General features: G+C 48.7%; 1 protein-coding gene across 1 annotated transcript in view; it reads left to right on the forward strand.

Annotated features, from left to right (window-relative positions):
* SBF1 (SET binding factor 1) overlaps nucleotides 1-18,707 on the forward strand; it is a gene marked incomplete in the record, with an annotated part of 739,370 nt that overhangs the window by 232,701 nt on the left and 487,962 nt on the right. The window contains 1 exon segment of the mRNA XM_053716293.1: nucleotides 15,279-15,384. Within this exon segment, the coding sequence (XP_053572268.1) occupies nucleotides 15,279-15,384 (106 nt within the window).

Raw genomic sequence — 18,707 nt, forward strand, 5'->3', positions numbered from 1 at the left:
GCTGCGATTGAGGGTCAAACAAGAACTCAGGACTGGGATGCCCAGCCTGCTTTTTATTAAGGTTACATGCACACAGGGCACTCCCAGGGGGAGAGGGGGGGAAGCACAAAATCCCCCATCACACATTTAGATAGAGAGCACTGTCCTTTGACAGGCCACAATAGGATTACAGTACTTAAGATAACAAGTTTACAAGTTCATCTTATCAATTAGCAGTCTGGCTCCGGAGGTGATTAGACAATGGGATTGGTTATCTCTAAACTTAGAGCTGAAGCCAGCAAATGTGTATTTAGGCAATAGTTTCTAAAAGCTGAAAAAAGTTAACTCTTTATGAAATGATACTTGTTACGGTTTTCTTGGAGCCCTTCTTAGGCGCTGGCTTGCTGGTTCAGGCATTGCTGCTGGGAAATAAGCTCTTCACAACAAAATAACTAATGCTTCTGTAACAGTGCTCCCGTTCTGTGGAACACTCTGGCAGACACGGTCTGACCCCTTTTCGGGGCAGGACTAAGGCTGTCCAGACCGCTGGTTATGCGGGGCTGAGGTCGGTTTGTCTGGACAACCCGTCGGCGTTAGCCATTCTGTTTCCCAGGTCTGTAAGTAATGGTGAAATTGAAGGGTTGCAACGATAAGCTCCAACGTAATAGCCTGCCGTTATCTCCAGAGACCCCGGTTCAGCCACACCAACGGGTTTATGGTCGGTGACCAGAGTGAACTCCTGCCCATATAAATAGGGAGTCAATTTCTTTAATGCCCACACCAAAGCCAAACACTCCTTTTCGACCGCTGCATAGCTGACTTCGCGGGGCAGGAGCTTCCGGCTGATGTAGGCAACTGGATGCTCCCCTCCATCTTCGCCTACTTGGCTGAGGACGGCTCCCAGCCCAAACATGGAAGCATCTGTATGGACGATAAAACGTTTGTTAAGGGCTGGGGCCGCCAAGACAGGAGCGTTAATTAGAGCATTTTTGAGAGCCTGGAAAGCCGTTTCACAGTGGGGAGACCACAGGACCTGTCGAGGTAAGTTCTTCTTGGTCAAGTCAGTCAGGGGTTTGGCAAGTGTGCTGTAGTCTGGTACGAACCGTCTATAGTACCCTGCCGTGCCCAGGAAGGCTAGGACCTGAGTCTTAGTGATGGGGGTGGGCCAATTGGCGACAGCTTCTATCTTGGCCGGCTCTGGTCGCTGCTTCCCACACCCCACCCGGTGACCCAGGTACTGTACCTCGGCCATCCCAAAGTGACATTTTTCTGGCTTCAGAGTCAGGCCAGCAGCCCGGATCTGATCCAGAACCATTCCTACATGAGCTAAGTGGTCCTCCCAGGACTCACTGTGGATCGCTATGTCGTCCAGGTAGGCGCAAGCAAAACTCTGGAAGCCATCCAGGAGCCTATCCACCAAGCGCTGAATGTAGCTGGGGCATTCTTCATCCCAAACGGCATTACCCTAAACTGATATAAGCCGAATGGGGTGACGAATGCCGACTTGGGGATAGCCTCCGGGGCCAGGGGAATCTGCCAGTAACCTTTGCAGAGGTCAATAGTGGTCAGGTAATTTCCCCTGGCTATACGATCGAGTAGCTCGTCTACCCTGGGCATAGGGTAAGCGTCCGTCACGGTTTTTTCATTGAGCCTCCGATAGTCTATGCAGAACCGGGTGGTCCCATCTTTCTTGGGCACCAAGACAACTGGGGAGGCCCAGGGACTATCGGAGGGCTCAATTACCCTGAGCTGGAGCATCTCATCGATCTCCTTCTTCATTCCTGTCCTAACTGCTTCGGGGATTCGGTACGGAGCCTGGCGCAAGGGAGCTTGTCCCGGAGTATCTACCTGGTGGGTGGTTAAAGTAGTGTACCCTGGCTTCGGGGAGAAGGTGAGGTGTTTGGACTGGAGGAGTTGGCTGAGCTGCTCCCTTTCAGTGGGGCTAAGTCGGTCTCCTATCTGAACCTGAGCCACTATTCCGGTGGGGAGACTCTTTTCTAATAGGTCTGGAATGGGTAGACTGTCTGGGTCTTCCTGAGGGGAACAACATACGGCCGTCACGTTCTCTGGTCGCTCAAAATATTCCTTGAGCATGTTTACATGGAATGTCTTTCTAAGATTGTTGTCATGGCAGCTAGCTATCACATAAGTGGTGTCTCCCCTTTTCTCTACGATCTGGTAGGGACCCTGCCAGGACGCCTGCAATTTGTCTGTCTTCACTGGCTTAAGTACTAGCACCTTTTGTCCTATGGTGAAGATTCTCTTTCGGGCCCCACGATCGTACCATACTTTCTGTCTTCTCTGGGCCAACTGGAGATTAGCCCGCACGGATTTGGCTAATTGCTCCATTCGGTCCCTGAGTTCCAGCACGTATGGCACAATGGGGACACCGTCAGCCTCCATCTCTCCCTCCCAGTGCTCCCGGATCAGGTTGAGGGGTCCCCGTACCTTTCTTCCGTAGAGCAACTCGAAGGGAGAGAACCCTGTCGTTTCCTGGGGGCACCTCCCGATAAGCAAATAGGAGGTGCGGCAGGAAGCGTTCCCAGTCTCGGTATTCCTGAGTGAACGTCTTGAGCATTTGCTTGAGGGTCCCATTGAACCTCTCACACAGCCCGTTCGTCTGGGGGTGTATGGGGAGCTCAGGAGGGACTTAATTTTGCAAACCTGCCAGAGTTGTTGGGTCAATTCAGCTGTAAATTGGGTGCCTCGGTCGGATAGGATTTCTTTTGGAAATCCTACTGTTACAGAAGCATTAGTTATTTTGTTGTGAAGAGCTTATTTCCCAGCAGCAATGCCTGAACCAGCAAGCCAGCGCCTAAGAAGGGCTCCAAGAAAACTGTAACAAGTTTCATTTCATAAAGAGTTAACTCTTTTTTTTCAGCTTTTAGAAACTATTGTCTAATCACCTCTGGAGCCAGACTGCTAATTGATAAGATGAACTTGTAAACTTGTTATCTTAAGTACTGTAATCCTATTGTGGCCTGTCAAAGGACAGTGCTCTCTATCTAAATGTGTGATGGGGGATTTTGTGCTTCCCCCCCTCTCCCCCTGGGAGTGCCCTGTGTGCATGTAACCTTAATAAAAAGCAGGCTGGGCATCCCAGTCCTGAGTTCTTGTTTGACCCTCAATCGCAGCGTTGACTCGTTTTTGTGGGCAGAAGGGTATCCTAGCTGTACTGCAGCTAAGGGAGATTATTCTATATTTGCGAGACTCATATAGAATACTATGGAAAGCAGCTTCTCCCCTCTTTAGCAATAGGGATCCAGGCTACTAAGCGGTCCATCTCTCAGCGAGACTAAGGGTAACCGTAACATTTGGCGGCAGCGGCGGGATTTTCCTGGATTTCCTAGGAGAGGTACAGAACGGATGGAGAGGCGCTTACGAAAAATTGAAGCGTACAACCCTAAAGGATTTACTTGAAAGCAGAGGGGGGTACGCCAGCAACCGGCCGAGGAGAGAGCTGATCGCAGAATTGACCGAACTGGATCAGAGCTTCACAATGGCGGAAACACCGACCACGATTAGTGACGAAAAAACCAGGATTGTTCGGGAAAGGCTCTCATTATACGGGCCGAACCCCTCCATGGAATTGGTACAGCAGTTGATGGCGGAGGCGGACGAGGATATACGAGAGACTCGAGCCCACGAAACTCAACCTAGCGAACGCACACCGCAATGCTGAAGCCCCGCAGGTAATCATCCCTGTCGAAAATGCTGGGAGGCCCAAGATACCCTATGCGGCATTTCGACCCTTCCTAGAGAGCGAGACAGGGATTGATGAATATTTGGCGGACTTCGAAAGGCAATGTGCCCTGCACCAGATTCCCAACAGAGAGTGGCCCACGATATTGTCTGGGAAACTATCCGGGCGAGCCCTGGAAGCCTTTCGTACTCTGGGTGCTGAGGAAGTGACACAGTATGAGCTAGTTAAGGAGACACTGTTGCGACGGTACGCTGTAACTCCGGACACGTATCGCCGACAGTTTCGGGGCTCGAAAAGAAGCCTAACGATACCCATATGGAATGGGCGCACCGAATGCGGAGAGCGGCAAATCACTGGCTGAGCGAAGTAAAGCGGTGACTGGGGAGGAAATTTTACAATTGTTTCTCTTAGAACATTTTTATAATGGCATGGAACAGCAAGGGAAGGAATGGCTGCGAGACAGGCGGCCTTCTACCTTAGAAGAAGCAGCCAAATTGGCCGATGAACATTATGACTCCCGTCTTCACGAACCCATGAACTACCGAGCTCCAGCACGGGTCGAACCCAGAGAGGTTTACCGTGCACCCCCTCGTGCTGAATTCCGAGCCCCGGTGCCCACAGGGGCCCGTCCGACACTCAGGACCACCCAATAACAGCTCTGAGCGTCCCAGACCGACTTGCCACCGATGCAAGCAACCAGGGCATTTCATGGCTAGCTGCCCCCTTAATACGCACCAGACACCCAGGAATTACAATTACCCCTCTGGGTCCTATCGTCCGGCCCGGGCCCTCTGTGTTAACCAAGAGGCCCCTATGGAGGGATATGTGGGGCCGCTTCACGAGGCAGACCCTGTATATGCTGCCTCAGATAACCGCCAGCACCATCGGCAGAGGGTATGGCTCGAGGGGCGATCTACCGAGGGATTGCGAGACACAGGGGCTACTATCACGCTGGTACAGAGTCATTTGGTGCCAGAGCACAAGCGATCCGGACAGACTGTGGCCGTTAGAGTGGCGGGGGGGGATGTGTACAAAATTCCAACAGCTAAAGTGCATCTTGATTGGGGAGCGGGAAAGGGGGCTGTGAACGTGGGCCTAATGGATAATTTACCTGCCGAAGTACTACTGGGCAACGATTTGGGCCCCATGACTTCTGCCTATGCTCCAGTATGCAACAACGAGGCGGACCCAGTGACTGCACGGGCCCAAGCCCGGACGGAGCGACAGCTCTCACCAGTGCGGGAGACACAGGTAAGACCTACCCCGACCTTGCCTGACAGGTTAGGCCCCATACCCTGGGACACCCCAGATGCCTTCGAGGCAGAGTCTAAGACTGACCCGACCTTACAAAAGTACCGGGAACGAGCAGAGACCGGAGGGGGCGGGGCAGATAACGAAACATTCTTATGGGAAAAAGGGAAACTATACCGCTGGACAGAGAAAAGGGGACAGCGTAGGCGACAGCTGGTAGTGCCCCACAAATACCGTCAAGAAATCCTCAAAATAGGCCACGACATCCCCTTAGCAGGCCACCTAGCCGTTACCCGTACCCTACAACCGCATTACTCACACGTTCTTTTGGCCAGGGGTGCACGCTGACGTTAGAACTTACTGTAACACCTGCGATGTGTGTCAACGAGTAGGAAGGCGAGGCGATCACCCTAAAGCCCAGCTAGTAAATATGCCCATTGTAGAGGAACCCTTCAGCCGGGTTGCTATTGACCTAGTGGGACCACTGGCTACCCCTAGTCCCTCCGGTAAGCGCTACATTCTTACCGTAGTGGACTACGCTACCAGGTACCCAGAGGCTGTCGCCCTATCCAACATACAAGCGGATACGGTAGCGAATGCACTAGTACAGGTGTTCTCCCGGGTAGGATTTCCAAAAGAAATCCTATCCGACCGAGGCACCCAATTTACGGCTGAATTGACCCAACAACTCTGGCAGGTTTGCAAAATTAAGTCCCTCCTAAGCTCCCCATACCACCCCCAGACGAACGGGCTGTGTGAGAGGTTCAATGGGACCCTCAAGCAAATGCTCAAGACGTTCACTCAGGAATACCGAGACTGGGAACGCTTCCTGCCGCACCTCCTATTTGCTTATCGGGAGGTGCCCCCAGGAAACGACAGGGTTCTCTCCCTTCGAGTTGCTCTACGGAAGAAAGGTACGGGGACCCCTAAACCTGATCCGGGAGCACTGGGAGGGAGAGATGGAGGCTGACGGTGTCCCAATTGTGCCATACGTGCTGGAACTCAGGGACCGAATGGAGCAATTAGCCAAATCCGTGCGGGCTAATCTCCAGTTGGCCCAGAGAAGACAGAAAGTATGGTACGATCGGGGGGCCCGAAAGAGAATCTTCACCATAGGACAAAAGGTGTTAGTACTTAAGCCGGTGAAGACAGACAAATTGCAGGCGTCCTGGCAGGGTCCCTACCAGATCGTAGAGAAAAGGGGAGACACCACTTATGTGATAGCTAGCTGCCACGAACAACAATCTTAGAAAGACATTCCATGTAAACATGCTCAAGGAATATTTTGAGCGACCAGAGAACGTGACGGCCGTATGTTGTTCCCCTCAGGAAGACCCCGACAGTTTACCCATTCCAGACCTATTAGAAAAGAGCCTCCCCACAGGTATAGTGGCGCAGGTTCAGATAGGGGACCGACTTAGCCCCACTGAAAGGGAGCAGCTCAACCAACTCCTCCAGTCCAAACACCTCACCTTCTCCCCGAAGCCAGGGTACACTACTTTAACCACCCACCAGGTAGATACTCCGGGACAAGCTCCCTTGCGCCAGGCTCCGTACCGAATCCCCGAAGCAGTTAGGACAGGAATGAAGAAGGAGATCGATGAGATGCTCCAGCTCAGGGTAATTGAGCCCTCCGATAGTCCCTGGGCCTCCCATTTGTCTTGGTGCCCAAGAAAGATGGGACCACCCGGTTCTGCGTAGACTATCGGGAGGCTCAATGAAAATACCGTGACGGACGCTTACCCTATGCCCAGGGTAGACGAGCTACTCGATCGTATAGCCAGGGGAAATTACCTGACCACTATTGACCTCTGCAAAGGTTACTGGCAGATTCCCCTGGCCCCGGAGGCTATCCCCAAGTCGGCATTCGTCACCCCATTCGGCTTATATCAGTTTAGGGTAATGCCGTTTGGGATGAAGAATGCCCCAGCTACATTCCAGCGCTTGGTGGATAGGCTCCTGGATGGCTTCCAGAGTTTTGCTTGCGCCTACCTGGACGACATAGCGATCCACAGTGAGTCCTGGGAGGACCACTTAGCTCATGTGGGAATGGTTCTGGATCAGATCCGGGCTGCTGGCCTGACTCTGAAGCCAGAAAAATGCCACTTTGGGATGGCCGAGGTACAGTACCTGGGTCACCGGGTGGGGTGTGGAAAGCAGCGACCAGAGCCGGCCAAAATAGAAGCTGTCGCCAATTGGCCCACCCCCATCACTAAGACTCAGGTCCTAGCCTTCCTGGGCACGGCAGGGTACTATAGACGGTTCGTACCAGACTACAGCACACTTGCCAAACCCCTGACTGACTTGACCAAGAAGAACTTACCTCGACAGGTCCTGTGGTCTCCCCACTGTGAAACGGCTTTCCAGGCTCTCAAAAATGCTCTAATTAACGCTCCTGTCTTGGCGGCCCCAGCCCTTAACAAACGTTTTATCGTCCATACAGATGCTTCCATGTTCGGGCTGGGAGCCGTCCTCAGCCAAGTAGGCGAAGATGGAGGGGAGCATCCAGTTGCCTACATCAGCCGGAAGCTCCTGCCCCGCGAAGTCAGCTATGCAGCGGTCGAAAAGGAGTGTTTGGCTTTGGTGTGGGCATTAAAGAAATTGACTCCCTATTTATATGGTCAGGAGTTCACTCTGGTCACCGACCATAACCCGTTGGTGTGGCTGAACCGGGTCTCTGGAGATAACGGCAGGCTATTACGTTGGAGCTTATCGTTGCAAACCTTCAATTTCACCATTACTTACAGACCTGGGAAACAGAATGGCAACGCCGACGGGTTGTCCAGACAAACTGACCTCAGCCCCGCATAACCAGCGGTCTGGACAGCCTTAGTCTGCCCCCGAAAAGGGGTCAGACCGTGTCTGCCAGAGTGTTCCACAGAAAGGGAGCAATGTTACAGAAGCATTAGTTATTTTGTTGTGAAGAGCTTATTTCCCAGCAGCAATGCCTGAACCAGCAAGCCAGCGCCTAAGAAGGGCTCCAAGAAAACCTATAACAAGTTTCATTTCATAAAGAGTTAACTCTTTTTTTTCAGCTTTTAGAAACTATTGTCTAATCACCTCTGGAGCCAGACTGCTAATTGATAAGATGAACTTGTAAACTTGTTATCTTAAGTACTGTAATCCTATTGTGGCCTGTCAAAGGACAGTGCTCTCTATCTAAATGTGTGATGGGGGATTTTGTGCTTCCCCCCCTCTCCCCCTGGGGAGTGCCCTGTGTGCATGTAACCTTAATAAAAAGCAGGCTGGGCATCCCAGTCCTGAGTTCTTGTTTGACCCTCAATCGCAGCGTTGACTCGTTTTTGTGGGGCAGAAGGGTATCCTAGCGGTACTGCAGCTAAGGGAGATTATTCTATATTTGCGAGACTCATATAGAATACTATGGAAAGCAGCTTCTCCCCTCTTTAGCAATAGGGATCCAGGCTACTAAGCGGTCCATCTCTCAGCGAGACTAAGGGTAACCGTAACACCTACCCGGGAGAACACCTGTACTAGTGCATTCGCTACCGTATCCGCTTGTATGTTGGATAGGGCGACAGCCTCTGGGTACCTGGTAGCGTAGTCCACTACGGTAAGAATGTAGCGCTTACCGGAGGGACTAGGGGTAGCCAGTGGTCCCACTAGGTCAATAGCAACCCGGCTGAAGGGTTCCTCTACAATGGGCATATTTACTAGATGGGCTTTAGGGTGATCGCCTCGCCTTCCTACTCGTTGACACACATCGCAGGTGTTACAGTAAGTTCTAACGTCAGCGTGCACCCCTGGCCAAAAGAACGTGTGAGTAATGCGGTTGTAGGGTACGGGTTACGGCTAGGTGGCCTGCTAAGGGGATGTCGTGGCCTATTTTGAGGATTTCTTGACGGTATTTGTGGGGCACTACCAGCTGTCGCCTACGCTGTCCCCTTTTCTCTGTCCAGCGGTATAGTTTCCCTTTTTCCCATAAGAATGTTTCGTTATCTGCCCCGCCCCCTCCGGTCTCTGCTCGTTCCCGGTACTTTTGTAAGGTCGGGTCAGTCTTAGACTCTGCCTCGAAAGCATCTGGGGTGTCCCAGGGTATGGGGCCTAACCTGTCAGGCAAGGTCGGGGTAGGTCTTACCTGTGTCTCCCGCACTGGTGAGAGCTCTCGCTCCGTCCGGGCTTGGGCCCGTGTAGTCACTGGGTCCGCCTCATTGTTGCATACTGGAGCATAGGCAGAAGTCATGGGCCCAAATCGTTGCCCAGTAGTACTTCGGCAGGTAAATTATCCATTAGGCCCACGTTCCACAGCCCCCTTTCCCGCTCCCCAAATCAAGATGCACTTTAGCTGTTGGAATTTTGTACACATCCCCCCCCGCCACTCTAACGGCCACAGTCCTGTCCGGATCGCTTGTGCCTCTGGCACCCAAATGACTCTGTACAGAGTGATAGTAGCCCCTGTGTCTCGCAATCCCTCGGTAGATCGCCCCTCGAGCCATACCCTCTGCCGATGGTGCTGGCGGGTTATCTGAGGCAGCATATACAGGGTCCTGCCTCGTGAAGCGGCCCCACATATCCCTCCATAGGGGCCTCTTGGGTTAACACAGAGGCCCGGGCCGGACGATAGGACCCAGAGGGGTAATTGTAATTCCTGGGTGTCTGGTGCGTATTAAGGGGGGCAGCTAGCCATGAAATGCCCTGGTTGCTTGCATCGGTGGCAAGTCGGTCTGGGACGCTCAGAGCTGTTATTGGGTGGTCCTGAGTGTCGGACGGGCCCCTGTGGGCACTGGGGCTCGAAATTCAGCACGAGGGGGTGCACGGTAAACCTCTCTGGGTTCAACCCGTGCTGGAGCTCGGTAGTTCATGGGTTCGTGAAGACGGGAGTCATAATGTTCATCGGCCAATTTGGCTGCTTCTTCTAAGGTAGAAGGCCGCCTGTCTAGCAGCCATTCCTTCCCTTGCTGTTCCATGCCATTATAAAAATGTTCTAAGAGAAACAATTGTAAAATTTCCTCACCAGTCACCGCTTTACTTCCGCTCAGCCAGTGATTTGCCGCTCTCCGCATTCGGTGCGCCCATTCCATATGGGTATCGTTAGGCTTCTTTTTCATGCCCCGAAACTGTCGGCGATATGTGTCCGGAGTTACAGCGTACCGTCGCAACAGTGTCTCCTTAACTAGCTCATACTGTGTCACTTCCTCAGCACCCAGAGTACGAAAGGCTTCCAGGGCTCGCCCGGATAGTTTCCCCAGACAATATCGTGGGCCACTCTCTGTTGGGAATCTGGTGCAGGGCACATTGCCTTTCGAAGTCCGACAAATATTCATCAATCCCTGTCTCGCTCTCTAGAAAGGGTCGAAATGCTGCATAGGGTATCTTGGGCCTCCCAGCATTTTCGACAGGGGATGATTACCTGCGGGGCTTCAGCATTGCGGTGTGCATTCGCTAGGTTGAGTTTGTGGGCTCGAGTCTCTCGTATATCCCTCATCCGCCTCCCGCCATCAACTGCTTGTACCAATTCCATGGAGGGTTCGGCCCGTATAATGAGAGCCTTTCCCGAACAATCCTGGTTTTTTTCGTCACTAATCGTGGTCGGTGTTTCCGCATTGTGAAGCTCTGATCCAGTTCGGGTCAATTCTGTGATCAGCTCTCTCCTCGGCCGGTTGCTGGCGTACCCCCCTCTGCTTTCAGTAATCCTTTAGGGTTGTACGCTTCAATTTTTCGTAAGCGCTCTCCATCCGTTCTGTACCTCTCCTAGGAAATCCAGGAAAATCCCGCCGCTGCCGCCAAATGTTACGGTTACCCTTAGTTCGCTGAGAGATGGACCGCTTAGTAGCCTGGATCCCTATTGCTAAAGAGGGGGAGAAGCTGCTTTCCATAGTATTCTATATGAGTCTCGCAAATATAGAATAATCTCCCTTAGCTGCAGTACAGCTAGGATACCCTTCTGCCCACAAAAACGAGTCAACGCTGCGATTGAGGGTCAAACAAGAACTCAGGACTGGGATGCCCAGCCTGCTTTTTATTAAGGTTACATGCACACAGGGCACTCCCAGGGGGAGAGGGGGGGAAGCACAAAATCCCCCATCACACATTTAGATAGAGAGCACTGTCCTTTGACAGGCCACAATAGGATTACAGTACTTAAGATAACAAGTTTACAAGTTCATCTTATCAATTAGCAGTCTGGCTCGGAGGTGATTAGACAATGGGATTGGTTATCTCTAAACTTAGAGCTGAAGCCAGCAAATGTGTATTTAGGCAATAGTTTCTAAAAGCTGAAAAAAGTTAACTCTTTATGAAATGATACTTGTTACGGTTTTCTTGGAGCCCTTCTTAGGCGCTGGCTTGCTGGTTCAGGCATTGCTGCTGGGAAATAAGCTCTTCACAACAAAATAACTAATGCTTCTGTAACAAGCACTACTAGTTATGTACTTGTTATATCACTTGTCTTGGTCTCATTCAGTAACTATTGTTAGTCAGGGTTAGATAGCACTACTAGTTATGTACTTGTTACGTCACTTGTCTTGGTCTCATTCAGTAACTATTATCAGGGTTAGATAGCACTACTAGTTATGTACTTGTTATATCACTTGTCTTGGTCTCATTCAGTAACTATTGTTAGTCAGGGTTAGATAGCACTACTATGTACTTGTTACGTCACTTGTCTTGGTCTCATTCAGTAACTATTGTTAGTCAGGGTTAGATAGCACTACTAGTTATGTACTTGTTATATCACTTGTCTTGGTCTCATTCAGTAACTATTGTCATGGTTAGATAGCACTACTAGTTATGTACTTGTTATGTCACTTGTCTTGGTCTCATTCAGTAACTATTGTTAGTCAGGGTTAGATAGCACTACTAGTTATGTACTTGTTATATCACTTGTCTTGGTCTCATTCAGTAGCTATTGTTAGTCAGGGTTAGATAGCACTACTAGTTATGTACTTGTTACGTCACTTTTCTTGGTCTCATTCAGTAACTATTGTTAGATAGCACTACTAGTCTTTTACTTGTTATATCACTTGTCTTGGTCTCATTCAGTAACTATTGTCAGGGTTAGATATCACTACTAGTTATGTATTTGTTATATCACTTGTCTTGGTCTTATTCAGTAACTATTGTTAGTCAGGGTTAGATAGCACTACTAGTTATGTACTTGTTATATCACTTGTCTTGGTCTCATTCAGTAACTATTGTTAGTCAGGGTTAGACATCACTACTACTTATGTACTTGTTATATCACTTGTCTTGGTCTCATTCAGTAACTATTGTTAGTCATGGTTAGATATCACTACTAGTTATATACTTCTTATATCACTTGTCTTGGTCTCATTCAGTAACTATTGTCAGGGTTAGATATCACTACTAGTCATGTACTTGTTATATCACTTGTCTTGGTCTCATTCAGTAACTATTGTTAGTCAGGGTTAGATAGCACTACTAGTTATGTACTTGTTATATCACTTGTCTTGGTCTCATTCAGTAACTATTGTTAGTCAGGGTTAGATAGCACTACTAGTCATGTACTTGTTATATCACTTGTCTTGGTCTCATTCAGTAACTATTGTTACTCAGGGTTACATAGCACTACTAGTTATGTACTTGTTACGTCACTTTTCTTGGTCTCATTCAGTAACTTTTGTTAGATAGCACTACTAGTCTTTTACTTGTTATATCACTTGTCTTGGTCTCATTCAGTAACTATTGTTAGTTAGGGTTAGATATCACTACTAGTTATGTACTTGTTATATCACTTGTCTTGGTCTTATTCAGTAACTATTGTTAGTCAGGGTTAGATAGCACTACTAGTTATGTACTTGTTATGTCACTTGTCTTGGTCTCATTCAGTAACTATTGTCAGTGTTAGATATCACTACTAGTCATGTACTTGTTATATTATTTGTCTTGGTCTCATTCAGTAACTATTGTTAGTCAGGTTTAGATAGCACTACTAGTTATGTACTTGTTATATCACTTGTCTTGGTCTCATTCAGTAACTATTGTTAGTCAGGGTTAGATAGCACTACTAGTTATGTACTTGTTACGTCACTTGTCTTGGTCTCATTCAGTAACTATTATCAGGGTTAGATAGCACTACTAGTTATGTACTTGTTATATCACTTGTCTTGGTCTCATTCAGTAACTATTGTTAGTCAGGGTTAGATAGCACTACTATGTACTTGTTACGTCACATGTTTTGGTCTCATTCAGTAACTATTGTTAGTCAGGGTTAGATAGCACTACTAGTTATGTACTTGTTATCACTTGTCTTGGTCTCATTCAGTAACTATTGTTAGTCAGGGTTAGATATCACTATTAGTCATGCCCTTTTTACGTCACTTGTCTTGGTCTCATTCAGTAACTATTGTTAGTCAGGGTTAGATAGCACTACTAGTTATGTACTTGTTATCACTTGTCTTGGTCTTATTCAGTAACTATTGTTAGATAGCACTACTAGTCTTGTACTTGTTATATCACTTGTCTTGATCTCATTCAGTAACTATTGTCAGGGTTTGATATCACTACTAGTTATGTATTTGTTACATCACTTGTCTTGGTCTCATTCAGTAACTATTGTTAGTCAGGGTTAGATAGCACTACTAGTTATGTACTTGTAATATCACTTGTCTTGGTCTCATTCAGTAACTATTGTTAGTCAGGGTTAGATGGCACTACTAGTCATGTACTTGTTATATCACTTGTCTTGGTCTCATTCAGTAACTATTGTTAGTCAGGGTTAGATAGCACTACTAGTTATGTACTTTTTACGTCACTTGTCTTGGTCTCATTCAGTAACTATTGTCAGGGTTAGATATCACTACTAGTTATGTATTTGTTACATCACTTGTCTTGGTCTCATTCAGTAACTATTGTTAGTCAGGGTTAGATAGCACTACTAGTTATGTACTTGTAATATCACTTGTCTTGGTCTCATTCAGTAACTATTGTTAGTCAGGGTTAGATAGCACTACTAGTTATGTACTTTTTACGTCACTTGTCTTGGTCTCATTCAGTAACTATTATCAGGGTTAGATAGCACTACTAGTTATGTACTTGTTATATCACTTGTCTTGGTCTCATTCAGTAACTATTGTTAGTCAGGGTTAGATAGCACTACTAGTTATGTACTTTTTACGTCACTTGTCTTGGTCTCATTCAGTAACTATTATCAGGGTTAGATAGCACTACTAGTTATGTACTTGTTATATCACTTGTCTTGGTCTCATTCAGTAACTATTGTTAGTAAGGGTTAGATAGCACTACTAGTTATGTACTTGTTACTTCACTTGTCTTGGTCTCATTCAGTAACTATTGTTAGTCAGGGTGAGATAGCACTACTAGTTATGTACTTGTTATATCACTTGTCTTGGTCTCATTCAGTAACTATTGTTAGTCAGGGTTAGATAGCACTACTAGTTATGTACTTGTTATATCATTTGTCTTGGTCTCATTCAGTAACTATTGTCAGGGTTAGATATCACTACTAGTTAGGTATTTGTTATATCACTTGTCTTGGTCTTATTCAGTAACTATTGTTAGTCAGGGTTAGATAGCACTACTAGTTATGTACTTGTTATATCACTTGTCTTGGTCTCATTCAGTAACTATTGTTAGTCAGGGCTAGATAGCACTACTAGTCATGCCCTTGTTACGTCACTTGTCTTGGTCTTATTCAGTAACTATTGTTAGATAGCACTACTAGTCTTGTACTTGTTATATCACTTGTCTTGGTCTCATTCAGTAACTATTGTCACGGTTAGATATCACTACTAGTTATGTATTTGTTATATTACTTGTCTTGGTCTCATTCAGTAACTATTCTTAGTCAGGGTTAGATAGCACTACTAGTTATGTACTTGTTATATCACTTGTCTTGGTCTCATTCAGTAACTATTGTCAGGGTTAGATAGCACTACTAGTTATGTACTTGTTATATCACTTGTCTTGGTCTCATTCAGTAACTATTGTCAGGGTTAGATAGCACTACTAGTTATGTACTTGTTATATAACTTGTCTTGGTCTCATTCAGTAACTATTGTCAGGGTTAGATAGCACTACTAGTTATGTACTTGTTATATCACTTGTCTTGGTCTCATTCAGTAACTATTGTTAGTCAGGGTTAGATAGCACTACTAGTTATGTACTTCTTATATCACTTGTCTTGGTCTCATTCAGTAACTTGTCAGGGTTAGATATCACTACTAGTTATGTGCAAGTAAGAAATGGCAGTTAATGAGAAATAAACTAGACTGCTAAATGTAACTGAATGTTAAACCATACTGCTGTGTTCCATTCTCCCTGCTTTCTTCCCATCTTCTCCTGCATGTACTGCTTGTTGTCTACGATTGCGTTAAACTCATATTTTTGTTCCATTTGTGGCCTATAGAGAACCATCTCACTGGGAGCAGGGGACCGTCAAGTCATCCAGACACCCATCTGTGACTCTCTGCCAATCAGCAACTGCAGTGTGGCCCAGATCTTCCGACAGCTTGGTAAGAAACTGCTGAAAATGTTTCCCCGCAGCAAGTCACAGTCAAACTCTCTCATGCATTGGTGTAGTGTCACCCTAGCCATTAACAACTGCACTCTCTCATGCATTGGTGTAGTGTCACCCTAGCCATTAACAACTGCACTCTCTCATGCATTGGTGTAGTGTCACCCTAGCCATTAACAACTGCACTCTCTCATGCATTGGTGTAGTGTCACCCTAGTCATTAACAACTGCACTCTCTCATGCATTGGTGTAGTGTCACCCTAGCCATTAACAACCACACTCTCTCATGCATTGGTGTAGTGTCACCCTAGCCATTAACAACCACACTCTCTCATGCATTGGTGTAGTGTCACCCTAGCCAGTTACAGCCTCACTCTCTCATGCCTTGGGGTAGTGTCACCCTAGCCAGTTACAGCCTCACTCTCTCATGCCTTGGTGTAGTGTCACCCTAGCCAGTTACAGCCTCACTCTCTCATGCCTTGGGGTAGTGTCACCCTAGCCAGTTACAGCCTCACTCTCTCATGCCTTGGGGTAGTGTCACCCTAGCCAGTTACAGCCTCACTCTCTCATGCCTTGGGGTAGTGTCACCCTAGCCAGTTACAGCCTCACTCTCTCATGCCTTGGGGTAGTGTCACCCTAGCCAGTTACAGCCTCACTCTCTCATGCCTTGGGGTAGTGTCACCCTAGCCAGTTACAGCCGCACTCTCTCATGCCTTGGTGTAGTGTCACCCTAGCCAGTTACATCTGCACTCTCTCATGCCTTGGGGTAGTGTCACCCTAGCCAGTTACAGCTGCACTCTCTCATGCCTTGGTGTAGTGTCACCCTAGCCAGTTACAGCCTCACTCTCTCATGCCTTGGTGTAGTGTCACCCTAGCCAGTTACAGCCTCACTCTCTCATGCCTTGGTGTAGTGTCACCCTAGCCAGTTACAGCCGCACTCTCTCATGCCTTGGGGTAGTGTCACCCTAGCCAGTTACAGCCTCACTCTCTCATGCCTTGGTGTAGTGTCACCCTAGCCAGTCAAAGCCGCACTCTCTCATGCCTTGGGGTAGTGTCACCCTAGCCAGTTACAGCCTCACTCTCATGCCTTGGGGTAGTGTCACCCTAGCCAGTCAAAGCCGCACTCTCTCATGCCTTGGTGTAGTGTCACCCTAGCCAGTTACAGCCTCACTCTCTCCTGCCTTGGTGTAGTGTCACCCTAGCCAGTTACAGCCTCTCTCTCTCATGCCTTGGTGTAGTGTCACCCTAGCCAGTTACAGCCGCACTCTCTCATGCCTTGGGGTAGTGTCACCCTAGCCAGTTACAGCCTCACTCTCTCATGCCTTGGTGTAGTGTCACCCAAGCCAGTTACAGCCGAAATCCCATGCCTTGGTGTATTGTCACCCTCGCTAGTTACAGCCGCTCTTTCTCATGCCTTAATGTAGTGTCACCGTAGCCTATCACTGCCGTAATCTCTCATGCCTTGTTGCAGTGCCACCCTAGCCTGTTACAGCCGCACTCTCTATGCTTGGTGTAGTGTCACCTTAGTCAGTTACAGCCGCACTCTCTCATGCCTTGGTGCAGTGTCACCCTAGCCAGTTACAGCCGCACTCTTCATGCCTTGGTGTAGTGTCACCCTAGCCAGTAACAGCCGCACTCTTCATGCCTTGTTGTAGTGTCACCCTAGCCAGTTACAGCCGCACTTTCTCATGCCTTGGGGTAGTGTCACCCTAGCCAGTTATAGCCGCACTCTCTCATGCCTTGGGGTAGTGTCACCCTAGCCAGTTATAGCCGCACTCTCTCATGCCTTGGGGTAGTGTCACCCTAGCCAGTTATAGCCGCACTCTCTCATGCCTTGGGGTAGTGTCACCCTAGCCAGTTATAGCCGCAATCTTTCATGCCTTGTTGCGTGTCACCCTAGCCAGTTACAGATGCACTTTCTCATGCCTTGAGGTAGTGTCACCCTAGCCAGTTATAGCCGCACTCTCTCATGCCTTGGGGTAGTGTCACCCTAGCCAGTTATAGCCGCAATCTTTCATGCCTTGTTGCAGTGTCACCCTAGCCAGTTACAGATGCACTTTCTCATGCCTTGAGGTAGAGTCACCCTAGCCAGTTATAGTCTCACTCTCTCATGCCTTGGGGTAGTGTCACCCTAGCCAGTTATAGCCGCACTCTCTCATGCCTTGGGGTAGTGTCACCCTAGCCAGTTACAGCCTCACTCTCTCATGCCTTGGGGTAGTGTCACCCTAGCCAGTTACAGCCTCACTCTCTCATGCCTTGGGGTAGTGTCACCCTAGCCAGTTACAGCCTCACTCTCTCATGCCTTGGTGTAGTGTCACCCTAGCCAGTTAGAGCCTCACTCTCTCATGCCTTGGGGTAGTGTCACCCTAGCCAGTTACAGCCTCACTCTCTCATGCCTTGGTGTAGTGTCACCCTAGCCAGTTATAGCCGCACTCTCTCATGCCTTGGGGTAGTGTCACCCTAGCCAGTTACAGCCTCACTCTCTCATGCCTTGGGGTAGTGTCACCCTAGCCAGTTACAGCCTCACTCTCTCATGCCTTGGGGTAGTGTCACCCTAGCCAGTTACAGCCGCACTCTCTCATGCCTTGGGGTAGTGTCACCCTAGCCAGTTACAGCCTCACTCTCTCATGCCTTGGGGTAGTGTCACCCTAGCCAGTTACAGCCTCACTCTCTCATGCCTTGGGGTAGTGTCACCCTAGCCAGTTACAGCCTCACTCTCTCATGCCTTGGGGTAGTGTCACCCTAGCCAGTTACAGCCTCACTCTTCATGCCTTGGGGTAGTGTCACCCTAGCCAGTTACAGCCTCACTCTCTCATGCCTTGGGGTAGTGTCACCCTAGCCAGTTACAGCCTCACTCTCTCATGCCTTGGGGTAGTGTCACCCTAGCCAGTTACAGCCTCACTCTCTCATGCCTTGGTGTAGTGTCACCCTAGCCAGTTACAGCCTCACTCTCTCATGCCTTGGGGTAGTGTCACCCTAGCCAGTTACAGCCTCACTCTCTCATGCCTTGGGGTAGTGTCACCCTAGCCAGTTACAGCCTCACTCTCTCATGCCTTGGGGTAGTGTCACCCTAGCCAGTTACAGCCTCACTCTCTCATGCCTTGGGGTAGTGTCACCCTAGCCAGTTACAGCCTCACTCTCTCATGCCTTGGGGTAGTGTCACCCTAGCCAGTTACAGCCTCACTCTCTCATGCCTTGGGGTAGTGTCACCCTAGCCAGTTACAGCCTCACTCTCTCATGCCTTGGGGTAGTGTCACCCTAGCCAGTTACAGCCTCACTCTCTCATGCCTTGGTGTAGTGTCACCCTAGCCAGTTACAGTG

This window comes from Bombina bombina, chromosome 6 (genome assembly GCF_027579735.1).
Source record: "Bombina bombina isolate aBomBom1 chromosome 6, aBomBom1.pri, whole genome shotgun sequence".
Taxonomy (NCBI): domain Eukaryota; kingdom Metazoa; phylum Chordata; class Amphibia; order Anura; family Bombinatoridae; genus Bombina; species Bombina bombina.